At 46.4% G+C, this 19,841-nt stretch overlaps 1 protein-coding gene across 13 annotated transcripts in view; it reads left to right on the forward strand.

Moving 5' to 3' along the window:
* Positions 1–19,841, forward strand: part of TRIO (trio Rho guanine nucleotide exchange factor) — a 3,493,742-nt gene that overhangs the window by 1,463,358 nt on the left and 2,010,543 nt on the right. For 9 of the 13 annotated variants that reach the window (XR_012724343.1, XR_012724344.1, XM_075314973.1 and 6 more), the window contains exon 43: positions 19,427–19,516. The exons of the other annotated variants lie outside the window; for them this stretch is intronic. Coding sequence is in view for 7 of the 9 variants with exons in the window: in XM_075314973.1 (XP_075171088.1) it covers positions 19,427–19,516 (90 nt within the window). In the remaining 2 variants the exon portion in view is untranslated. The remainder of the gene's footprint in view (positions 1–19,426; positions 19,517–19,841) is intronic. 13 annotated transcript variants of the gene reach the window in all.

Raw genomic sequence — 19,841 nt, forward strand, 5'->3', positions numbered from 1 at the left:
CTACAAAAAAGGTGAGAAAATTGGACAGAGTATTAACTGATAATGTCAACGCATACATTGAGAACGTAAGGGTCTGTGCGCACATTGCTTTTTTTTTCATGCGTTTACGCAGCGTGTTAAACTGCAGCGTAAGCGCATGTGTTCTGTGTCCCCAGCAAAGTCTATGACTATTAAGCAAATTCCATGTGCACGTTGCATTTTGAAACTCAGCGTTTTGGATGCCAAATTTTTGACAAAATCGATGCGTTTAAAAAAGCAGCATGTCACTTCTTTTGTGCAATTTGGTTGCATTTTCTACTCATTGAAATCGATGTCGATCTTTCTCTCTCTGTCGATGTCGGTCTCTCTCTCTCTCTGTTGGTCAGTCGGTCTCTCCCTCTCCCTTTCATACTCACTGATTACCGGTGCAGCATTGTACAGCTGTCACACTGCTTCAGCGGTCTCTCCTTCTTTTGAAAATGCTGGACGCTTATTATTCCATCTCGTATTCACTGCTTCCCCCGCCCACCGGCACCTATGATTGGTTGCATTCAGATGAGCCCCCACGCTGAGTGACAGCTGTCTCACTGCAACCAATCACAGCTGGCGGTGGGCGGGTCTATATTGTGCAGTGAAATAAACAATTTAAAAAAACGACGTGCGGTCCCTCCCAATTTTGATACCAGCCAAGGTTAAGCCACACGGCTGAAGGCTGGTATTCTCAAGATGGGGAGCCCCACGTTATGGGGAGCCCCCAGCCTAAATTTAGCAATGATACCTAATAAACCCCAACAGGAGTAATGATCAAAATAGTAACAAGGGGTGTTTTCACAGAAAAGGACTAGACACTTGAAACATAACTTTTAATAGTGTGTTCTTTAATAAGTGATAACTCACTGCAAAAAAACGTGGACTAAAAACTAAAAATGAACCACTAGGCCTCCAAGCTCAAATTGGGCCTATGTGGCGCATAAGGCACATCAGACCGAAATATCCCATGTTAAACACACTAAGACACAATTAGACAAAGTGGTTTAAAGAACCCAACAACACCCAAAAGAAGGAACTGCCCTCATATGTGGTTTATGGGTTTAAATGTAATGGGACTATATACCAGTATAGACCAGACCTTTACAAGCACCCAGGATACCACCCTTCAGTGTCAATAATGGATCCCGTTTTAGAAAAAGGCATGGTCTTACCGTGACTCAGTGGGCATACCTATACCATACAGGCCAAGAGCTTAATATTGGTGACCATCAAGTGGACATAGTAGATACCAGATATAGCTCAAGATCCAGTGTATTAAATGGCTGTAGAAATCGCATCTTCCCAACGCGTTTCATATATACTATTCATCAGGGGAGTCTTCATAAAAGATGCTCTGCATCCCGTCAGTATCAAAGAGACTGACCATCAAAGATAGATTGCCCCAAATGGATTGTAACAAAACAATAATAAATAAACCCATAGTCAAATTACATACATACATACACCAAAATGTAGGCAATAACAGAAAGCCCACTCACCAAAGATGTCCAGAGTAGACGGACGCCAAACAGAATGTGCCGCGCTGTCAGCTTGAAAACAGCACCAATTTATGCCATATGCGCATGCGCAGTCAGTACACTTACACTGATCACGATTTTACCCAGCTTTCTCAGTACCGGAAGTAATCGCATCACAATAGCGATGGCGGCCTCGTCATCCAAGATGTGCCGCCCGCGTCATCACAAGTGCCTGGAACGCAAGCTACCACCTAGGGATTTTAAACAAAATACATCCCCATATTGAACGTTATGGTAGCGTTCCAGCGCTACAAGGCTGGTAATGGCACCAGGGTATAAAACCTCTGATGATAGGTATATATCAAAGCCTACACGATAACGGGCCTATCTCTTCATAAACGTGCACTCATAAAGGCAGCCATGCCAGAGAGGTAAAGACCCCAATAGAAGGGTTTTCTCAAATCAAAACACAGGAAAGATGACTATAAATAAATAATCCAGGCATGAACGAAACAATGAATTTGATTTTAGGGAACCATATAAGGAAGAGTCACCTCAAAAATGTCAGTACATGTATCAGGCATATACTATAAGGGTAGCAGGCCAAATCCATGACATATTTGTATAATTCACCCTAATCTGTACACCAAAGGTCAGCCATATTAGAAAAAAGGAGGGGTTTATTTATCATCCTAGGGTCAGATGTCAGGAAAGAGATGAAAAAATAAAAAAACATAAGGCTATGTGTCCACGGGACTCTGTACCCGCGGATATATCTGCAGGTATGTCCACAGGTTTCCCACAGCTGATCCTCGGATTCCGCAGCTATACATAGCTGCGGGATTCCAGTGAATTAGCTGCGGTAAACCTGCAGACATTCATGCGACTTACCTGCAGAAGTCCCAGCCTCTATCTCCATAGTGGAGGGCCGGGATTTCCGCAGGTATTTCCGCAGGAATACTTGACATGCAGTTATGTGCGGCTGCGGGACATCCGCAGCATGTTCCACAGCCGCACATACCGCAGCATGGACACAGACACTCCCCATGTCCTATAGGATAACATGGGGAGTGTCTGTACTTGCTAAAACCTGCGGATTTATCTAGAAAATCCAGATAAATCCGCAGCTTTTCCTCGGCAAAATCCAAAAAGTGCCCACTAACCTGAAACCTAACCTAATACTCTATCCCTTCCTAAACAGCGGAGGTTGGCACCCTAAAAAACCTACGCCAATGGCGCCCCCACTCAACGTCGGCTGTCCCTCCTAGAAACACCCTACAATCTAAGGTGCATCTAAGAAAGGGGTGAAAGAAAGATGTTCATTTAGACCAGTGGGTACCAGAGTGTTAAGGTTGTAAATCCAAAAACACTCTTTTTGTAGAATTTTCTTATCCCAATTCCCCCCCTTAAAGGGGGTCTAATATGGTCAATGCCCATTATCATGATACAATTCTCATTACCCTCATGATAACTGTTAACATGCCTAGCTACAGGTGTATCGTTGTTTTTTCTGATGTCATTCTTAAGTTCTCCTACTCTCCTTCTTAGTTCTCTAATTGTTTTCCCTATATACTGTTTACCACAGCAGCCCATTACCCTATATATTACTCCTTTCGTTTTACAAGTAATATAGGATCTGATCTCAAATTTCCTATCATTTGTGGAATTACTAAATTCTTTACCTTCCTCTATAAGTTGGCAATTCACACAATCCTGGCACCTGAAGCACCCCTTGATGTTACTCATCAACCATGTTGGTCTGTTCTCCCTATAGTGAGTATGCACTAGCAGGGTTCCCCGGAATAGGGGCAAAAGGGTGCACAGCCAATATATAATTATAATATATAAATAACCTCCATGCTCACCCATGCAGTAAGGTGGCAAGACAAAATAAGAAGAAAAGTACTGTGCAGTACTTTTCTTCTTATTTTGTCTAGCAGGGTTCCCCAACTCCAGTCCTCGAGGGCCGCCAACAGTGCATGTTTTCAGGATTTCCTTAGCATTGCATGGGTGTTGGAATCATCAACTGTGCAGGTGATTAAATTATCACCTGTGCAATACTAAGGAAATCCTGAAAACCTGCACTGTTGGCGGCCCTTGAGGACTGGAATTGGGGACCCAAGCGACTAGCCTGTCTCTAAGAGATCTTGCTTTCTGGAACATAATGGCAGGGTGGTCAGGGATATACTTGTCCAAGACAGGGTCCATTTTAAGAATAGGCCAGAACTTTGCAAGAGTCCATCTCAAATTGATTGCACCGTTGTTAAAAGTGGTAATAAATCTCAAAATATCATTGTCATTTTTTCGCTCATGCCTGGGATTCAAAATGTTTGTTCGATCCATTTTACATACGGCTTCATAAGCATTATTTATTACTCTATCAGGGTAGCCCCTCTCATTTAACCTTTCCATAAGGTCTAAAGATTGTTCTCTGAAACCTGTTTCCTCTGAGCAATTGTGTTTCATCCTGACAAACTGGCTTTTGGGGATTCCCTTCCTTTGGGATTTTGGATGTGCACTTTCCCACCTCGGGGTCGGCGGGTGGAAGCTGCTGACTGCAGAGACACCCGTACCTGGAGCACGGAGTTTGGATGACTGGGCACAGCAAGCGGCGATGAGGAGGTGAGACAGGAGGCATGCTGCCTCTCATGGAGCAGGCACTGTACAGCGGTGCAGCTCCCAGCAGCAGCAGTTTCCCCCAGGAGGGGGAGAACCCAGCATTGTGGAGGCTGATCAGCCCAGACAGGGCATGAGGATGTGGTGCTCCTGGCTCAGGGGCGAACCCAGCATTGTGGAGGCTGATCGGCCCAAACAGGGCAAGAGGATGCGGTGCTCCTGGTTCAGGGGCGAACCCAGCCTTGTGGAGGCTGATTGGCCCAAACAGAGCATGTGGATGCGGTGCTCCTGGCTCAGGGGCGAACCCAGCGGGCTGGGAATGACGACGGACGATTGGCGGAAAAGAACGGTGGCGGCTGCTCTGAGGGCGTCCTCCAGAGGTAGCTGGGTGCGATAATTAATGTAAGTATTTAGCCTTTTGTAGTGGTGGGGGATGGTCGCTATAGTGTAGAAGTGACTTGTGATAGGTGTAGCAGCTGGGGGGTTGGAGCATGTGGTTAATTCTTAAGTCGCTGGGTGACATGGTCCCCGGGGGGTTTGGGTCATGTCTTGGAAGCCCGGGGCAGAGTTATGGACGAGGTTATGTCATATCGGTATAGCCATGAGGGTGCAGGTGGCGTCAGGTTCGGTGGTCACAGTTTCAGGATGGGGGGATGCATTTTTAGGTCATCGAAGCTTAGTTACGGGTGCTGATGATTGCGGCACGCGCAAGCAGGGGAGATGGAACATTTATTTGAAGGTTCACTGGATGGATTATGATGGGCAAGGTCCCGGGTACGTAGTGTGCGGGGAGTTTTCAGGGGATTTTGTGAGTGATGAGTGTGAGGGCGGGGCTCCGGTATAGCGTAAGGGTTGCTGTGGATAAGTGAAGTAAGGAGAGCGGAAATGTGGGAGATGGTGAGGCGTTGGTTGTTGTAATGGTTTTTGTGGGTTTAAAACCACATTTTGGGTGCAGCTTGTTTGGTAAGGTTTGGGGTATTGTTAGTTCGAGGGCAGCATGGCTTGGACCTGGGAGCTGGATGGATTGTGTTGGTGGATGGTAGCCTAGTGGCTAATTCGTGGTTAGTTAGCTTATTATCCCATTATGGAGTTTGGTGCTGGGGGGAATTAGGGTCCGGCGGGCCTGAATTGGTGTTACTGTAGGTGGTGGGCAGCTTTGGGCGGTTGCTGATGAACTCGGTAACCAGCAATGATGGGCTGCGGATGGAACAATGGCGTTCCTCGTACACCCGTGATTATGGGGGGCTATACAAGTTAGGGTTTGGACTTATGGATTGGGTCCTTGTCGTGCAGGGAGTGTAATACGTGTGGCTTAAGGCCTTCTAGTATTATGGTGTGTTTTGTGTGGTTGAGCCAATGGCACTTTTGGACGGGTGGAGTCCTATTTTTTGTTTACATACAATAAAATGTTGTACGTTACGAGGAAGAGTGGCGCACCTTAGGGTGGTTGAATTTCAGTGGGTACTACAGTGTGGCAAGATTTTAATCTATCATGGGATGTAATATGAGGGCTCAAAAGGGGGTTGTGTGTTACAAGGTTTCCTTTAAGAACTCTATGTTCGGACATGGTGTTTGGAAAGTTTGTGTCTCCTGATGCCCATAGCTGCGTATGGAGTCAATCAGGCTAATAGTGTGGGGGGCAATTTTTACGATGGGCTTTGTTGTGCAGGCAACTTCTCGTTGGTGTGGTTTGCAGAAGGAAGCGGTACGTAAATTATTGTTTGGTGAGGTGTTGGGGACCTTGGGGATTGAAAGTAATGCTTTGGCATCTTTGCCTCAGCAATAGGTGCAGGGCGAGGGTTGTGATTGTGTTTGGTGTTGTGGGTGTGTTAACTTTGGTGGACATGGTTCCGTTAGGCCGGGTGGGCTTCATGGAACGTTAAAGGGGCCCGAATTCGGATGATGGCTGTCCGTTAGTGTGGTGGTTGAGTACGTTGGAAGGTCTTGGAATTTTCAGGGTAAGGCAGATGGAGCCTTTGTGGTTTTCAGAGGGTTTGGTGACGGAATACATCGGTTGGGGGTGACCGGTAGTGATTTATTGCTCTGGGGGAGCGGTATGTCTAATGCATGTGTTAGTGAGTCTGGGGGAAGGCCAAGGGCAATTTTTCCCTCATTTCTTGGTTAGGCTGCAAGGACGACTTTTAGAGAGATTGGGAGGTTATGGATTGCAATTATTGCCAAGTGGGGGTCACTTAAACCGTTTCCCGGGGGAAGGGGGGGGACTTGGTTCAGGGTACGACATGACCCAGTCAAGCAGGCAGTGTAAGTGTAATCCTGTTTGTAATATCTCAACCACAGTTGCAGTTGAATCCAGCTGGAGGCAGGAGGAGGGGCATGGTGACGGTGCAGCAGTTATTTGGTCAGTAATGGGGAGGCCGATGGTGCAGTCAGTATTGCAGTTAATTGGTTTAACTGATGCCGGTGGGGCATGGTGGTGATCCAGGAATGGTTTGGGAGCTCGTGGCATGATGTGTCGAGGTGGGCCTGAGTGGCCGTTAGAGGGAGCCAGTGATGTGGCTGGGTTCCTGTTGAGGAGGAGGCAGGGTTAATAAAAGTTGTTTAGTAATGTGGGGTGGTACTGGCTTTTAAGTAGGATGGTGTGGAAAGGAATGCGGTGGATTCCTGATCGTTGTTTTGTGAGCCGAGTCGTGGTATCAAGGGTGTTTGGTACGAGGTGGTGGCCTTGTTCTGGGGATCATAGTGTCGCGGCCAGTATTGAAGGGCGATTTAAAAAAAAAAAAAGAATAAACAATAAATAAATATATTGGGATACGGGTGGCATGTGCGGTCACCAAGGATGATGGGAGTGCGGCCTAGTAAGGTGAGCTGGTAACATTGGCTGGTGCATATAAGGGATGCTCAGAGCTCAAGTTGATGGATGAAAGTGTTTAACGGTTGGTTTCGGCTTGCAGATTGGAGAAGCAAGCGTTGGGTGTGTGGGGGTCTAGGCCACGCAAGGTGTCACGTAGCCTGTCCTGTGGCGGGGGTAGGTCTGGTCCAGAGGCCGTTTAACGGATAATGTTATTTGATTGGAGAATCACTTGTAGGATATAGTGGTTCCGGTTACAGGGATCTTGCAGACATGGGGTCCTGCAAGGTTGGGGTATTGCTCCGTAGGTGATTAATACCTCATCTCCGGCCCGGTGTGTGTTGCGGCCAGGGATCATGTTTTGGTGGTTGAAGATGGTTTCTGGACCGGGCCTACCCGGGGTTACGTATTGTATTACGTACTGTATTATTATGGTATTATCTATTGTTAAATGTTGGGGACACCCGTTGGACGGCGCCCCCTTGTGTTAGTGTGTAAACAGGGAATAAAGGGCTGCTGTGGCTAATTCAACCAAGTCATAAGCAGTGTCCGTGTATTACTTTTACAGGGTAGGGGTAATTTGGAGTAATACAAGAATCAACGACCGGACAAATCCCTCCTGGAACTGTCATGCTTTCATAACAAAATCATTGTGTCCAGAGAGGTGACTACCTCTTGAATTTCGATAAGATTTTGTAGCCTCCAAACCAACATCACGAGGAATAGAGGGCCTCAACGTCAATGCTGCAAAGCAGCATACCTTCTTCAAGGAAAACATCATCTATCTTTTTCAGGAAATCTGTAGTATCCCCTAAATAGGAGTTGAGAAAAACCGCAAACGGGCGCAAAATCTTATCAACGTAAATACTCAACCTCTCCGTAAGGGGCACTTTGCACACTACAACATCGCAGGTGTGATGACGGTGGGGTCAAATTGAAAGTGACGCTCATCCGGCATCGCAGGCGATATCGTAATGTGTAAATCCTAGATGATACGATTAATGAGCGCAAAAGCGTCGTATTCGTATCATCGGTGTAGCGTCGGCGAATTCCATAATTACGCTGACGCGACGGTCCGATGTTGTTCCTCGCTTCTGCGGCAGCACACATCACTGTGTGTGAAGTCGCAGGAGCGAGAAACATCTCCTACCTGCGTCACCGCGGCTCCCGTAGGATATGCGGAAGGAAGGAGGTGGGCGGGATGTTTACATCCCGCTCATCTCGCCCCTCCACTCCTATTGGCCGCCAGCCGCGTGACGTCGCAGTGATGCCGTACGACTCGCCCCCTTAACAAGGAGGCGGTTTGCCGGCCAGAGCGACGTCGCACGCCAGGTGAGTACATGTGAAGCTGCCGTAGCGATAATATTCGCTACGGCAGATATCACAATGATATTGCAGCTGCGACGGGGGCGGGGACTATCGCACTCGGCATCGCAGCATCGGCTTGCGATGTCGCAGCGTGCAAAGTACCCCTAAGACTCCCCACACCTCAAACAATTTGACGACTCTTAAGAGGATTTAGCCCCTTATGAACTTTGGGTAGAATGTGAAATGTAGCTAGTATCGGAAAGGCTGGAAAAAGGTAGTTATATTCATTTTTATCAATAATGTTGTCATTGAGGGCTTCCTCCAATAAAGTTTTTAATTCATCTTTAAAGGTTGGGATCGGGTTACATGTTAAACGGGCATAGAATCCTCATTATTGAGTATGCCCATACAATTTTTTTTTTTATATGCCTGGGAGTCCAGTTTCACCACGTCCCCCCCTTTATCAGAGGGTTTTATAGTGACACTGGAATCACGCTCCAGCATTTGAAGACTCTCAACCTCTGCCCTTGTTAGATTGTATGGCATATCCCAAGACTTTGACCCTTTTTTTATATCATCCGCTACCATGTTGAAAAACACATCCACCACGTCAACAACTGCAGTGTTTGGAGGCATTTTACTGCTCTTACTTTTTAAGTTAGTGAAATGGGCCTTCCCCTGCATTATTAGGATTAACATCATCGAGATGAAAAAGCAGGCGAACATCATGTAACAAGTCCTCAGTGATACCCAATTCGTTACATGTTTTTCCAGCCTCTCTTCCATGAAAAATTTTCCATTTCAAACGTCTAGCAAACAAATGTAAATCCTTCATTGCTTTAAATTCCTCAAGTTCATGGTCGGTACAAAAGAGAGTCCCTTGTTTAATACAGCTAATTCAGTCTCATTTCGGTACTTTAAGGCCCCGTCACACTAAGCAACATCGCTAGCAACATCGCTGCTAACGAACAACTTTTGTGACGTTGCTAGCGATGTTGCTGTGTGTGACATCCAGCAACAACCTGGCCCCTGCTGTGAGGTCGTTGGTTGTTGCTGAATATCCTGGGCCATTTTTTAGTTGTTGCTCTCCCGCTGTGAAGCACAGATCGCTGTGTGTGACAGTGAGACAGCAACAACTAAATGTGCAGGCAGCAGGAGCCGGCTTCTGCGGAGGCTGTTAACCAATGTAAACATCGGGTAACCAAGAAGCCCTGTCCTTGGTTACCCGATATTTACCTTTGTTACCAGCCTCCGCCGCTCTCACTGCCTGTGCTGCCGGCTCCTGCTCTGTGCACATGTAGCTGCAGGACACATCGGGTTAATTAACCCAATGTGTGCTGTAACTAGGAGAGCAGGGAGCCAGCGCTAAGCATTGTGCGCTGCTCCCTGCTCTGTGCATATGTAGCTGCAGGACACATCGGGTTAATTAACCCGATGTGTGCTGTAACTAGGAGAGCAGGGAGCCAGCGCTCAGTGTGCGCTGCTCCCTGCTCTCTGCACGTGTAGCTCCGTGCGCTGGTAACCAAGGTAAATATCGGGTTGGTTACCCGATATTTACCTTAGTTACCAAGCGCAGCATCTTCCACGCTGCGCTGGGGGCTGGTCACTGGTTGCTGGTGGGCTCACCAGCAACTCGTGTAGCCACGCTCCAGCGATCCCTGCCAGGTCAGGTTGCTGGTGGGATCGCTGGAGCGTCGCAGTGTGACATCTCACCAGCAACCTCCTAGCAACTTACCAGCGATCCCTATCTATGTTGGGATCGCTGGTAAGTTGCTTAGTGTGACTGGACCTTTAGAGGATAAGTTTATTTTTTGTGTGGCCCTTTTGTTATTAGACACTAATGATTCTTGCTTCTCAGGAAGTACTGATTGTCTAAAAAACCACCTCTAACAGGATTTTGTGCTGCTCCCCTATTGCTTGACCTTCCTCTGCCCACAAACTTTTTGAAGCGCTGCTGTGGTCGAAAACTGTTACCCCCAGTCTCAGTGTCGGATAATCCGGCGTCAGTAGAGGAAACGTCCGTTTCACTAGGTCTGATAACACGATTATTAGAGAAGACATAGACTCTATTATCCTTAAAATCTTGTAAGTCTCTAACATAGAATCTGTTTTCTCTCTTTTAGTTTGTATTGAAACTTTTCAATGACTCCCTGTAATGTCAGCTCCTTATTTTGAAAATCTGCTTCACCGTAGAATTTCCTCGTAATATCAATATTCTCCTTCAGAGACTCTTCTAAACTAGCCAGATGTTTCTTTTCTTCCTCAAGCAGCAACTTCATAAATTTTAGTGAGCTGTCAGTGGCTTCCTTCTCCCACTTTGCAAGGAAGTCCGCATTTTTCTACCTATACCCCGGTTGTAGGGTGATCCTTAGGGCGGCTTTGCACGTTGCAACATCGCACGTGCGATGTCGGTGGGGTCAAATCGAAAGTGACGCACATCCGGCGTCACTTTCGACATCGTAGTGTGTAAATGCTAGATGATACGATGAACGAGCGCAAATACGTCGTTATCATATCATCGGTGTATTCTCCGACATTTCCATAATGCCGGTGCCGCGACAGGTACGATGTTGTTCCTCATTCCTGCGGCAGCACACATCGCTGTGTATGAAGCCGCAGGAGCGAGGAACATCTCCTACCTGCCGCCGGCGGCTATGCGGAAGGAAGGAGGTGGGCGGGATGTTTACATCCTGTTCATCTCCGTCGCTATTGGCCGCCTGCCGTGTGACGTCGCTATGACGTCGCTATGACGCCGCACGACGCGCCCCCTTAGGAAGGAGGCGGGTCGCCGGCCAGAGCGACGGTTGCAGGGCAGGTGAGTGCATGTGAAGCTGGCGTAGCGATAATTTTCGCTTCGCCAGCTATCACAAGATATCGTACCTGCGACGGGGGCGGGCACTATTGCGTGCGACATCGCAGCATCGGCTTGCGATGTCGCAACGTGCAAAGCCCACCTTAGATTCCTTGGTACAATTTTATCTTTAAGGTAACTTTCAAGGGTTTGTACTTCCCACCACGATATAATTCTCTATTTATAGATTTCAGTAAGATCCTTAAAGGCCCCATTTAACGTTGGTGTGTATTTTTTGAGTAGTAGAATTCTATCAAAGAAAACCTCTCTGGCCTCATTGGCCCACTGCCTGGTGTCCAGGTCAGAGAATAAGAAGCCCGCCATCTATCGGCATAAATAGATCAAAAATTAGCAATAATACCTAATAAACCCCAACTGGAGTAATGATCAAAGGGGTGTTTTCACAGAAAAGGACTAGACACTTAAAACACAACTTTTAATAATGTGTTCATTAATAAGTGATAACTCACTGCATAAAAACGTGGACTAAAAACTAAAAATGAACCAGTAGGCCTCCAAGCTCAAATTGGCCCTATGTGGCGCACTTGGGCACATCAGACCGAAACATCCCATGTTAAACACACTAAGACACAATTAGACAAAGCCCAACAACACCCAAAAGAAGGATCATATGTGGTTTATGGGTTTAAATGTAATGGGACTGTATACCAGTATAGACCAGACCTTTACAAGCACCCAGGATACCACCCTTCAGTGTCAATAATGGATCCCGTTTTAGAAAAAGGAATGGTCTTACCGTGACTCAGTGGGCATACCTATACCATACAGGCCAAGAGCTGAATATTGGTGACCATCAAGTGGACATAGTAGATACCAGATATAGCTCAAGATCCAGTGTATTAACTGGCTATAGAAATCGCATCTTCCCAACGCGTTTCATATATACTATTCATCAGGGGAGTCTTCATAAAATATGCTCTGCATCCCGTCAGTATCAAAGAGACTGACCATCAAAGATAGATTGCCCCAAATGGACTGTAACAAAACAATAATAAATAAACCCATAGTCAAATTACATACATACACCAAAATGTAGGTGATAACAGAAAGCCCACTCACCAAAGATGTCCAGCAAAGCAAGATCTCTTAGAGACAGGCGAGTGCATAGTCACTATAGGGAGAATAGACCAGCATGGTTGATGATGAGTAACATCAAGGGGTGCTTCAGGTGCCAGGATTGTGTGAATTGCCAACTTATAGAGGAAGGTAAAGAATTTAGTAATTCCACAAATGACAGGAAATTTGAGATCAGATCCTATATTACTTGTAAAACGAAAGGAGTAATATATAGGGTAATGTGCTCCTGTGTTAAACAATATACAGTGGAACCTCGCTTAACGAGTAACCCAGTTAACGAGAACGTCGCCAGCAAAGCTTTCTGTAAATTTGTAACTCGGTTTACAAGAAAGCTTTGCTGTACGAGCAAAATACTCACCGCACACACTTCCGGTTCCGTACATCCACCGCGCTCTGACTCGCTTCTTCAGACCACACAAACACACACAAGCACACACAAAACACACACAAACAAACACGCATGCACACACATACAGTATTATGCTCACCTTACCTTCCGTTCCATCGCCGGCCTCATGGTTCTTGTAGTTCGCTGGCACATCGCGAAGAGGGAGGAATCATCGCGGCGAACTGCAAGATCCAGGATGCCGGTGATGGAACGGAAGGTAAGGTGAGCATATTATGTGTACCTTCCGTTCCATTGCCGGCCTCCTGGGTCCTGTAGTTCGCCTGTATAGGCTGTGTATCGGCAGGCATCGCAACGAGACAGGAGCTTCCCCTGTCACTACTACTCAAAAACAGTGCGCTGGCCAATCAAAGGCAAGCGGCTTTTGCCTTTGACGTCAGCGCTCTGGGTGCGAAAGTTCCTCCCTCGTCGTTATAGTAACCAGATACACAGCCCGTAGTAGCGAACAGCAAGTCCCAGGAGACCGGCGATGGAATTGAAGGTAAGGTGAGCATAATATGAGTGTGTGCGTGCGTGCTTGTGTGTGTTTGTGTGTGTTTGTATGAGTTTGTGTGAGTTTGTGCGTGTTTGTACGTGTTTGTGTGTGTTTGTGCATGTGTGGAATGACAGAATAGGGGACCAGGATGGGACATTTAACAAGTTGTGGAACAAAGTGTCTGCATTACAATGATTTCCTATGGGAAATCTCGCTTTGCTGAACGAGTAACTTGGTTAACAAGCTCACTCCCAGAACGGATTGTTCTTGTTAACCAAGGTTCCACTGTATAGGGAAAACCATTAGAGAACTAAGAAGGAGAGTAGGAGAACATAAGAATGACATCAGAAAAAACAACGATACACCTGTAGCTAGGCATGTTAACAGTTATCATGAGGGTAATGAGAATTGTATCAGGATAATGGGCATTGACCATATTAGACCCCCTTTAAGGGGGGGGAATTGGGATAAAAAAATTCTACAAAAAGAGTGTTTTTGGATTTACAACCTGAACACTCTGGTACCCACTGGTCTAATTGAATATCTTTCTTTCACCCCTTTCTTAGATGCACCTTAGATTATAGGGTGTTTCTAGGAGGGACAGCCGACATTGAGTGGAGGCGCCATTGGCGTAGGTTTTTTAGGGTGCCAACCTCCGCTGTTTAGGTAGGGATAGAGTATTAGGTTAGGTTTCAGGTTAGTGGGCACTTTAGGCTATGTGCCCACGGGAGCTCGCACTTGCGGATTTTGCCGCGGAAAACCTGCGGATTTATCTGGATTTTCTAGATAAATCCGCAGGTTTTAGCAAGTACAGACACTCCCCATGTTATCCTATGGGAAATGGGGAGTGTCTGTGTCCATGCTGCAGTATGTGCGGCTGCGGAATATGCTGCGGATGTCCCGCAGCCGCACATAACTGCATGTCAATTATTCCTGCGGAAATCCCAGCCCTCCACTATGGAGATAGAGGCCGGGACTTCCGCACGTAAGTCGCATAAATGTCCGCAGGTTTACCGCAGCTATTTCGCTGGAATCCCGCAGCTATGTATAGCTGCGGATTCCGAGGATCAGCTGCGGGAAACCTGCGGACGTACCTGCGGATATATCACAGAGTCCCGTGAGCACATAGCCTAAAGCGGGCTTTACACGCTGCGATCTCGCTAGCGAGATCGCAAGCGATCGTACCTGCCCCCGTCGGTTGTGCGACACGGGCAAATCGCTGCCCGTCGCGCACAACCTCGTTAGTCCCCGTCACATGCACTTACCTGCCCTACGACGTCGCTCTAGCCGGCGATCCACCTCCTTTCTAAGGGGGCGGTTTGTGCGACGTCACAGCGACTTCACACGGCAGGCGACCAATAGAAGCGGATGGGTGGAGATGAGTGGGACGTAACATCCCGCCCACCTGCTTCCTTCCGCATTGCCGGTGGAGGCAGGTAAGGAGATGTTTGTCGCTCCTGCAGTGTCACACATAGCGATGTATGGTGCCGCAGGAACGAAGAACAACATCGCTAATAAAAAGAGACCGACTTTTTGATTTAGGACGACCTCTCCACGGCAAACAATTTTGGGCACTTTTGCGATCGTTTTAGGTCGCTCGAACGTGTCACACGCTTTTCTAATATGGCTGACCTTTGGTGCACAGATTAAGGTGAATTACGCAAATAGGTCATGGATTTGGCCTGCTACCCTTATAGTGCTGTATATGGCTGATACATGTACTGACATTTTTGAGGTGACTCTTCCTTATATGGTTCCCTAAAATCAAATTCATTGTTTCGTTCATGCCTGGATTATTTATTTATAGTCATCTTTCCTGTGTTTTGATTTAAGAAAACCCTTCTATTGGGGGTCTTTACCTCTCTGGCATGACTGCCTTTATGAGTGCACGTTTATGAAGTGATAGGCCCGTTATCGTGTAGGCTTTGATATATACCTGTCATCAGAGGTTTTATACCCTGGTGCCATTACCAGCCTTGTAGCGCTGGAACACTACCATAACGTTCAATATGGGGATGTATTTTGTTTAAAATCCCTAGGTGGTTGCTTGCGTTCCAGGCACTTGTGATGAAGCGGGCGGCGCATCTTGGATGACGCCGCCGCCATCGCTATTGTGATGCGATTACTTCTGGTACGGAGAAAGCTGGGTAAAATCGTGATCAGTGTAAGTGTACTGACTGCGCATGCGCATATGGTATAAATTGTCGCTGTTTTCAAACTGACCGCGTGGCACATTCTGTTTGGCGTCCGTCTACTCTGGACATCTTTGGTGAGTGGGCTTTCTGTTATCGCCTACATTTGTGTGTATGTATGTATGTAATTTGACTATGGGTTTATTTATTATTGTTTTGTTACAGTCCATTTGGGGCAATCTATCTTTGATGGTCAGTCTCTTTGATACTGACGGGATGCAGAGCATCTTTTATGAAGACTCCCCTGATGAATAGTATATATGAAACGCGTTGGTAAGATGCGATTTCTATAGCCATTTAATACACTGGATCTTGAGCTATATCTGGTATCTACTATGTCCACTTGATGGTCACCAATATTAAGCTCTTGGCCTGTATGGTATAGGTATGCCCACTGAGTCACGGTAAGACCATTCCTTTTTCTAAAACGGGATCCATTATTGACACTGAAGGGTGGTATCCTGGGTGCTTGTAAAGGTCTGGTCTATACTGGTATATAGTCCCATTACATTTAAACTCATAAACCACATATGAGGGCAGTTCCTTCTTTTGGGTGTTGTTGGGTTCTTTAAACCACTTTGTCTAATTGTGTCTTAGTGTGTTTAACATGGGATGTTTCGGTCTGATGTGCCTTATGCGTCACATAGGCCCAATTTGAGCTTGGAGGCCTAGTGGTTCATTTTTAGTTTTTAGTCCACGTTTTTATGTAGTGAGTTATCACTTATTAATGTACACATTATTAAAAGTTGTGTTTTAAGTGTCTAGTCCTTTTCTGTGAAAACACCCCTTGTTGCTATGTTGAGCCCCCGGCCTAAAAATATCAGCCAGCAGCCGCCCGGAATTGCTGTATCCATTAGATGCTACAGTCCCGGGACTCTACCTGGCTCATCCCGAATAGCCCCAGTGCGTTGGCTATCGGGGTAATAAGGAGTTAATGGCAGCCCATAGCTGCCACTAAGTCCTAGGTTAATCATAGCAGGCTTCTATGAGACACCCCCATGATTAACCTGTAAGTTAAACAAAATAAACACATACTTCCTTTATTTGGAATAAAAGACAAAAAAAATCACCCTCTTTCACCACTTTGGTAATCCCCAAATCGGAAGCTGACAGGAGCAGCCAGAGACCACAACCGCTCTCTGTCAGCTCAACGAAGCAACTGAAGTGAGTCGCGCTATCAGTAATGACGTCACTCAGGTTACCCGCGGCCACAGCTGGATCCGCCAACTGTGACAGCAAGTCACCCAAGTGACTGAAATGATCAGCCATGCCGTCATTCAGGTGATTTGCGGTCTCGGGTGGAGGACTCCAGCTGGCCGTGGGAACCTGAGTGATGGCACCGCTGATCGCACGGCTCACTTCAGTCACTCGGGATTTGCCTTCACCGGTGAGTCCTTCACCGGTGACCGCAATTCAGGCCGCGTCACACAGAAACAGAGCTGCGCGATGACAATGAAGTCAGGTGAAGTTCATCCCAGTTCATTCTGATCGCGCGGCTCTGTCTCGCAGCCAACCATGCTTTATGGGGATGTAGCAGAGCCAAGTGGGAACGCACTGTCAAAAATGCATCCAAAATGCATTTAAAATGCATTAAAAATGCATCCAAAACGCAGCGTTTTTGATGCGTTTTAAAACGTACATGCAGTGACAAAACACTGTTTTGTCATGCCAGAACGCAACGTGCGCACATACCCTAAGGGCTTAAGGTTCCTAACTTAAAAATCCAAAAATATTCCCTCCTGATAAGTGTACCATATCTATCATTAATATCATCAGGAATTTGTTCTAGAATAATAAGGGGGTTTTTTTTTATATATATATATATATATATTTATTTATTTTTAACAATGACATAAGCGCATTCAGACTTAAAATTTCAAATTGCAAATGTCCTTTTTGATCACCTCGCAATCCGTAACATATCTTTAGTTTCAATACCACATAAAGCAAAGGAAGGCAGCGACCTTTAACCTTAACATTCCTAACATTCCCCCCTACTTGAAATCTATGAAAAAGGCAAAGACAAAAAATAGAAAATGTCTAAGCCAGATTCCAGTTACTTCCCAATCACACCAGATTTGGTCCATCCTGGTCACCATTCGTCCTTTTACACCCCACCTCCAAGCCTTCCAGTGTACCCTTCAGCCTGTCCATATGGTACCAGACTGTGTCTTTGAAAGGTGACATAATCCTATCTCCTCCCAACTACAATAGGCCAATATAAATTTTTTTCATTTATAAAAATGTCACGTTCTATCAGCTCTCCTCTCTGCGCCCAGTCCTTCTATTTCAAGAAGATGCATGAGCTGACCCAAGATCTCCTCAAACGTGGGGATCTTACATTACAACCATTTGTTATGTATCACTCTCTTGGCTGCCAGAAGTTTCACATGCACAAGTTGAGGCGGATTAGTCTTCTTACCCTCAATGTCATTCCCCTCCTCCCAATGGTGAAAAAGAGCAAAACCAGGAGAGAAATGAACTTCAAGATGCCATACCTTCCATATACAGTTTGATATGTGACCATAAAGGGCTCAGGTGGGAGCAGGACCACAATCCATGAAGGAGATTGGTTGCACTCGTCTTAGGGGTATTTTACACATTGCGACATTGCTAGCGTCGGCTAGCGATGTCCAGTGCGATAGTACCCGCCCCCGTTGCACATGCGATATCTTGTGATTGCTGCCGTAGTGAACATTATCGATACGGCAGCTTCACACACACTTACCTGGTCGGCGACGTCACGGTGACTGCCAAACAATCCCTCCTTCAAGGGGGAGGTGCGTTCGGCGTCACTGCGACGTCACCATGATGTCACTAAGCGGCCAGCCAATAGAAGTGGAGGTGAGCGGGACGTAACATCCCGCCCACCTCCTTCCTTCCGCATTGCCGGTAAACGCAGGTAAGGAGATGTTTGTCGGTCCTGCGGCTTCACACACAGCGATGTGTAGAGCTGCAGGAACGACAAACAACATCGTATCAGCAGCAGGAGTGACATTATGGAAATGAACGACGTGACACAGGTCAGCGATTTTTGACTGTTTTGCTCTCGTTCATCGTCGCTCCTAGGGTTTACACATTGTGATGTCGCTACCGGCGCCGGATGTGAGTCACAACAACAGTGACCCCGACGATATATCAGTAGCGATGTCGCAACGTGTAAAGTACCCCTTACACTTTGGACAAAAGGTAAGTCTGTCCGGTTTTGCTGCTGATGGAGATAGCAGTTTTACCAATGGTTCTAGTGCCAAATTAAAAAGCAATGGGGAAAGGGGGTAGCGTTGTCTAGTTCTTTTCAGTAACGGAAAAGGGACTGATAGATATCCAGAGATATAAACCTGAGCCTTTGGATTCGTGTAGATTTCTCTGATATAAGTGACCCCGAGAAAAGCATTTCATCTAGAACTTTGTAAAGCCATGTCCACTCAATATTATCAAAGGCTTTCTCAGCATCTATCATAAGCAAAGCAGGAGATTCTCCCTCCAAAGGCTTGAGGTTTACCTTATCCAGGGCAAGAAGAACTTTTCTAATAATAAGTGTCGCTGATCTTTTTTGTATAAAGCCAGCCTGTGGCGGGGAAATCAATTGGGGAAGAATTGTAGCTAGACGATTTGCCATTATTTTTGACAATAACTTCATATCTAGGTTGATAAGTGATATAAGCTTATAAGATCCAGGATCCCTCGGGACCTTCCCCTATGTGAGGAAAGAGTTAACTCTGATAGCTAGAAAAATCATAGAAATTAATTCTTCTTTGCAAAGTGCACAAACAGACTTGTTTACGTAACAGACTCTAAGAAGAAATTCAAGGACTCGGAATGTTGTGTCTTAAATGGAGAGATAACACTTTGCTGGGAAGAAACTTTTTTTGCTTTGAGAATAAAATTTGTTATGTTGGTTTTGCTGGGAAAATGTAATCCACGCTTATGACGAATCTAAACTAATGAATATGCATTTCACATAGTTACGCCCAAATTAGTTTGGTATAACCCTGTATGTAAACAATAAATCAGTATTCTTTTTGGAGCGCACACTCCAGCTTTTATGTGTATACCAGCGTCTGTCTGTATCTCATTGAGGCTGGGGGAAGCAGGGGGTGTTGCCGGTACTCCCTCCGCATTTGGTCATTGCTGGCATCAGTTGTGACCTATTGGTCAACCTAACATTTCTGGTGCCCAAACAGGGACACGTGTCTAATCCCAGGACCCAGTGGACCATCTTGCCATCCAGAGGACGAGGTGACCAGACGTGGGGACCAGAAACACCTGGCCAGGTAAGAGTTGAAAGCTTTTGCTCTTTCTTGCTCCCCATCTCTGCTCTCTTCTCTCCTCACCGCTGCAAGAGGGACACTGTAAGATACTGGGTAATTGGTGGGTCACTACTGAACTCTGAGAGAACTTTTGCCAGTAGATGTTTTCTGCATCCTCGTCTGTTTGTCTGCTTTTCTGTGCTTTTGCTCTTGTTGTCTGTCGTAGATCAGAGAAGTTGGTAACATCTGGTTCCTCCAGGCTAAAACTGTGCGCCCAGGGCCCGGCCGGACACCTTTGGGTTCCGGAGCGAGTGCAGTGGGACCAGTGCCAGTGCTAAAACCACCTTGG

The sequence above is a fragment of the Anomaloglossus baeobatrachus genome, chromosome 6, assembly GCF_048569485.1.
Source record: "Anomaloglossus baeobatrachus isolate aAnoBae1 chromosome 6, aAnoBae1.hap1, whole genome shotgun sequence".
Lineage (NCBI taxonomy): Eukaryota > Metazoa > Chordata > Amphibia > Anura > Aromobatidae > Anomaloglossus > Anomaloglossus baeobatrachus.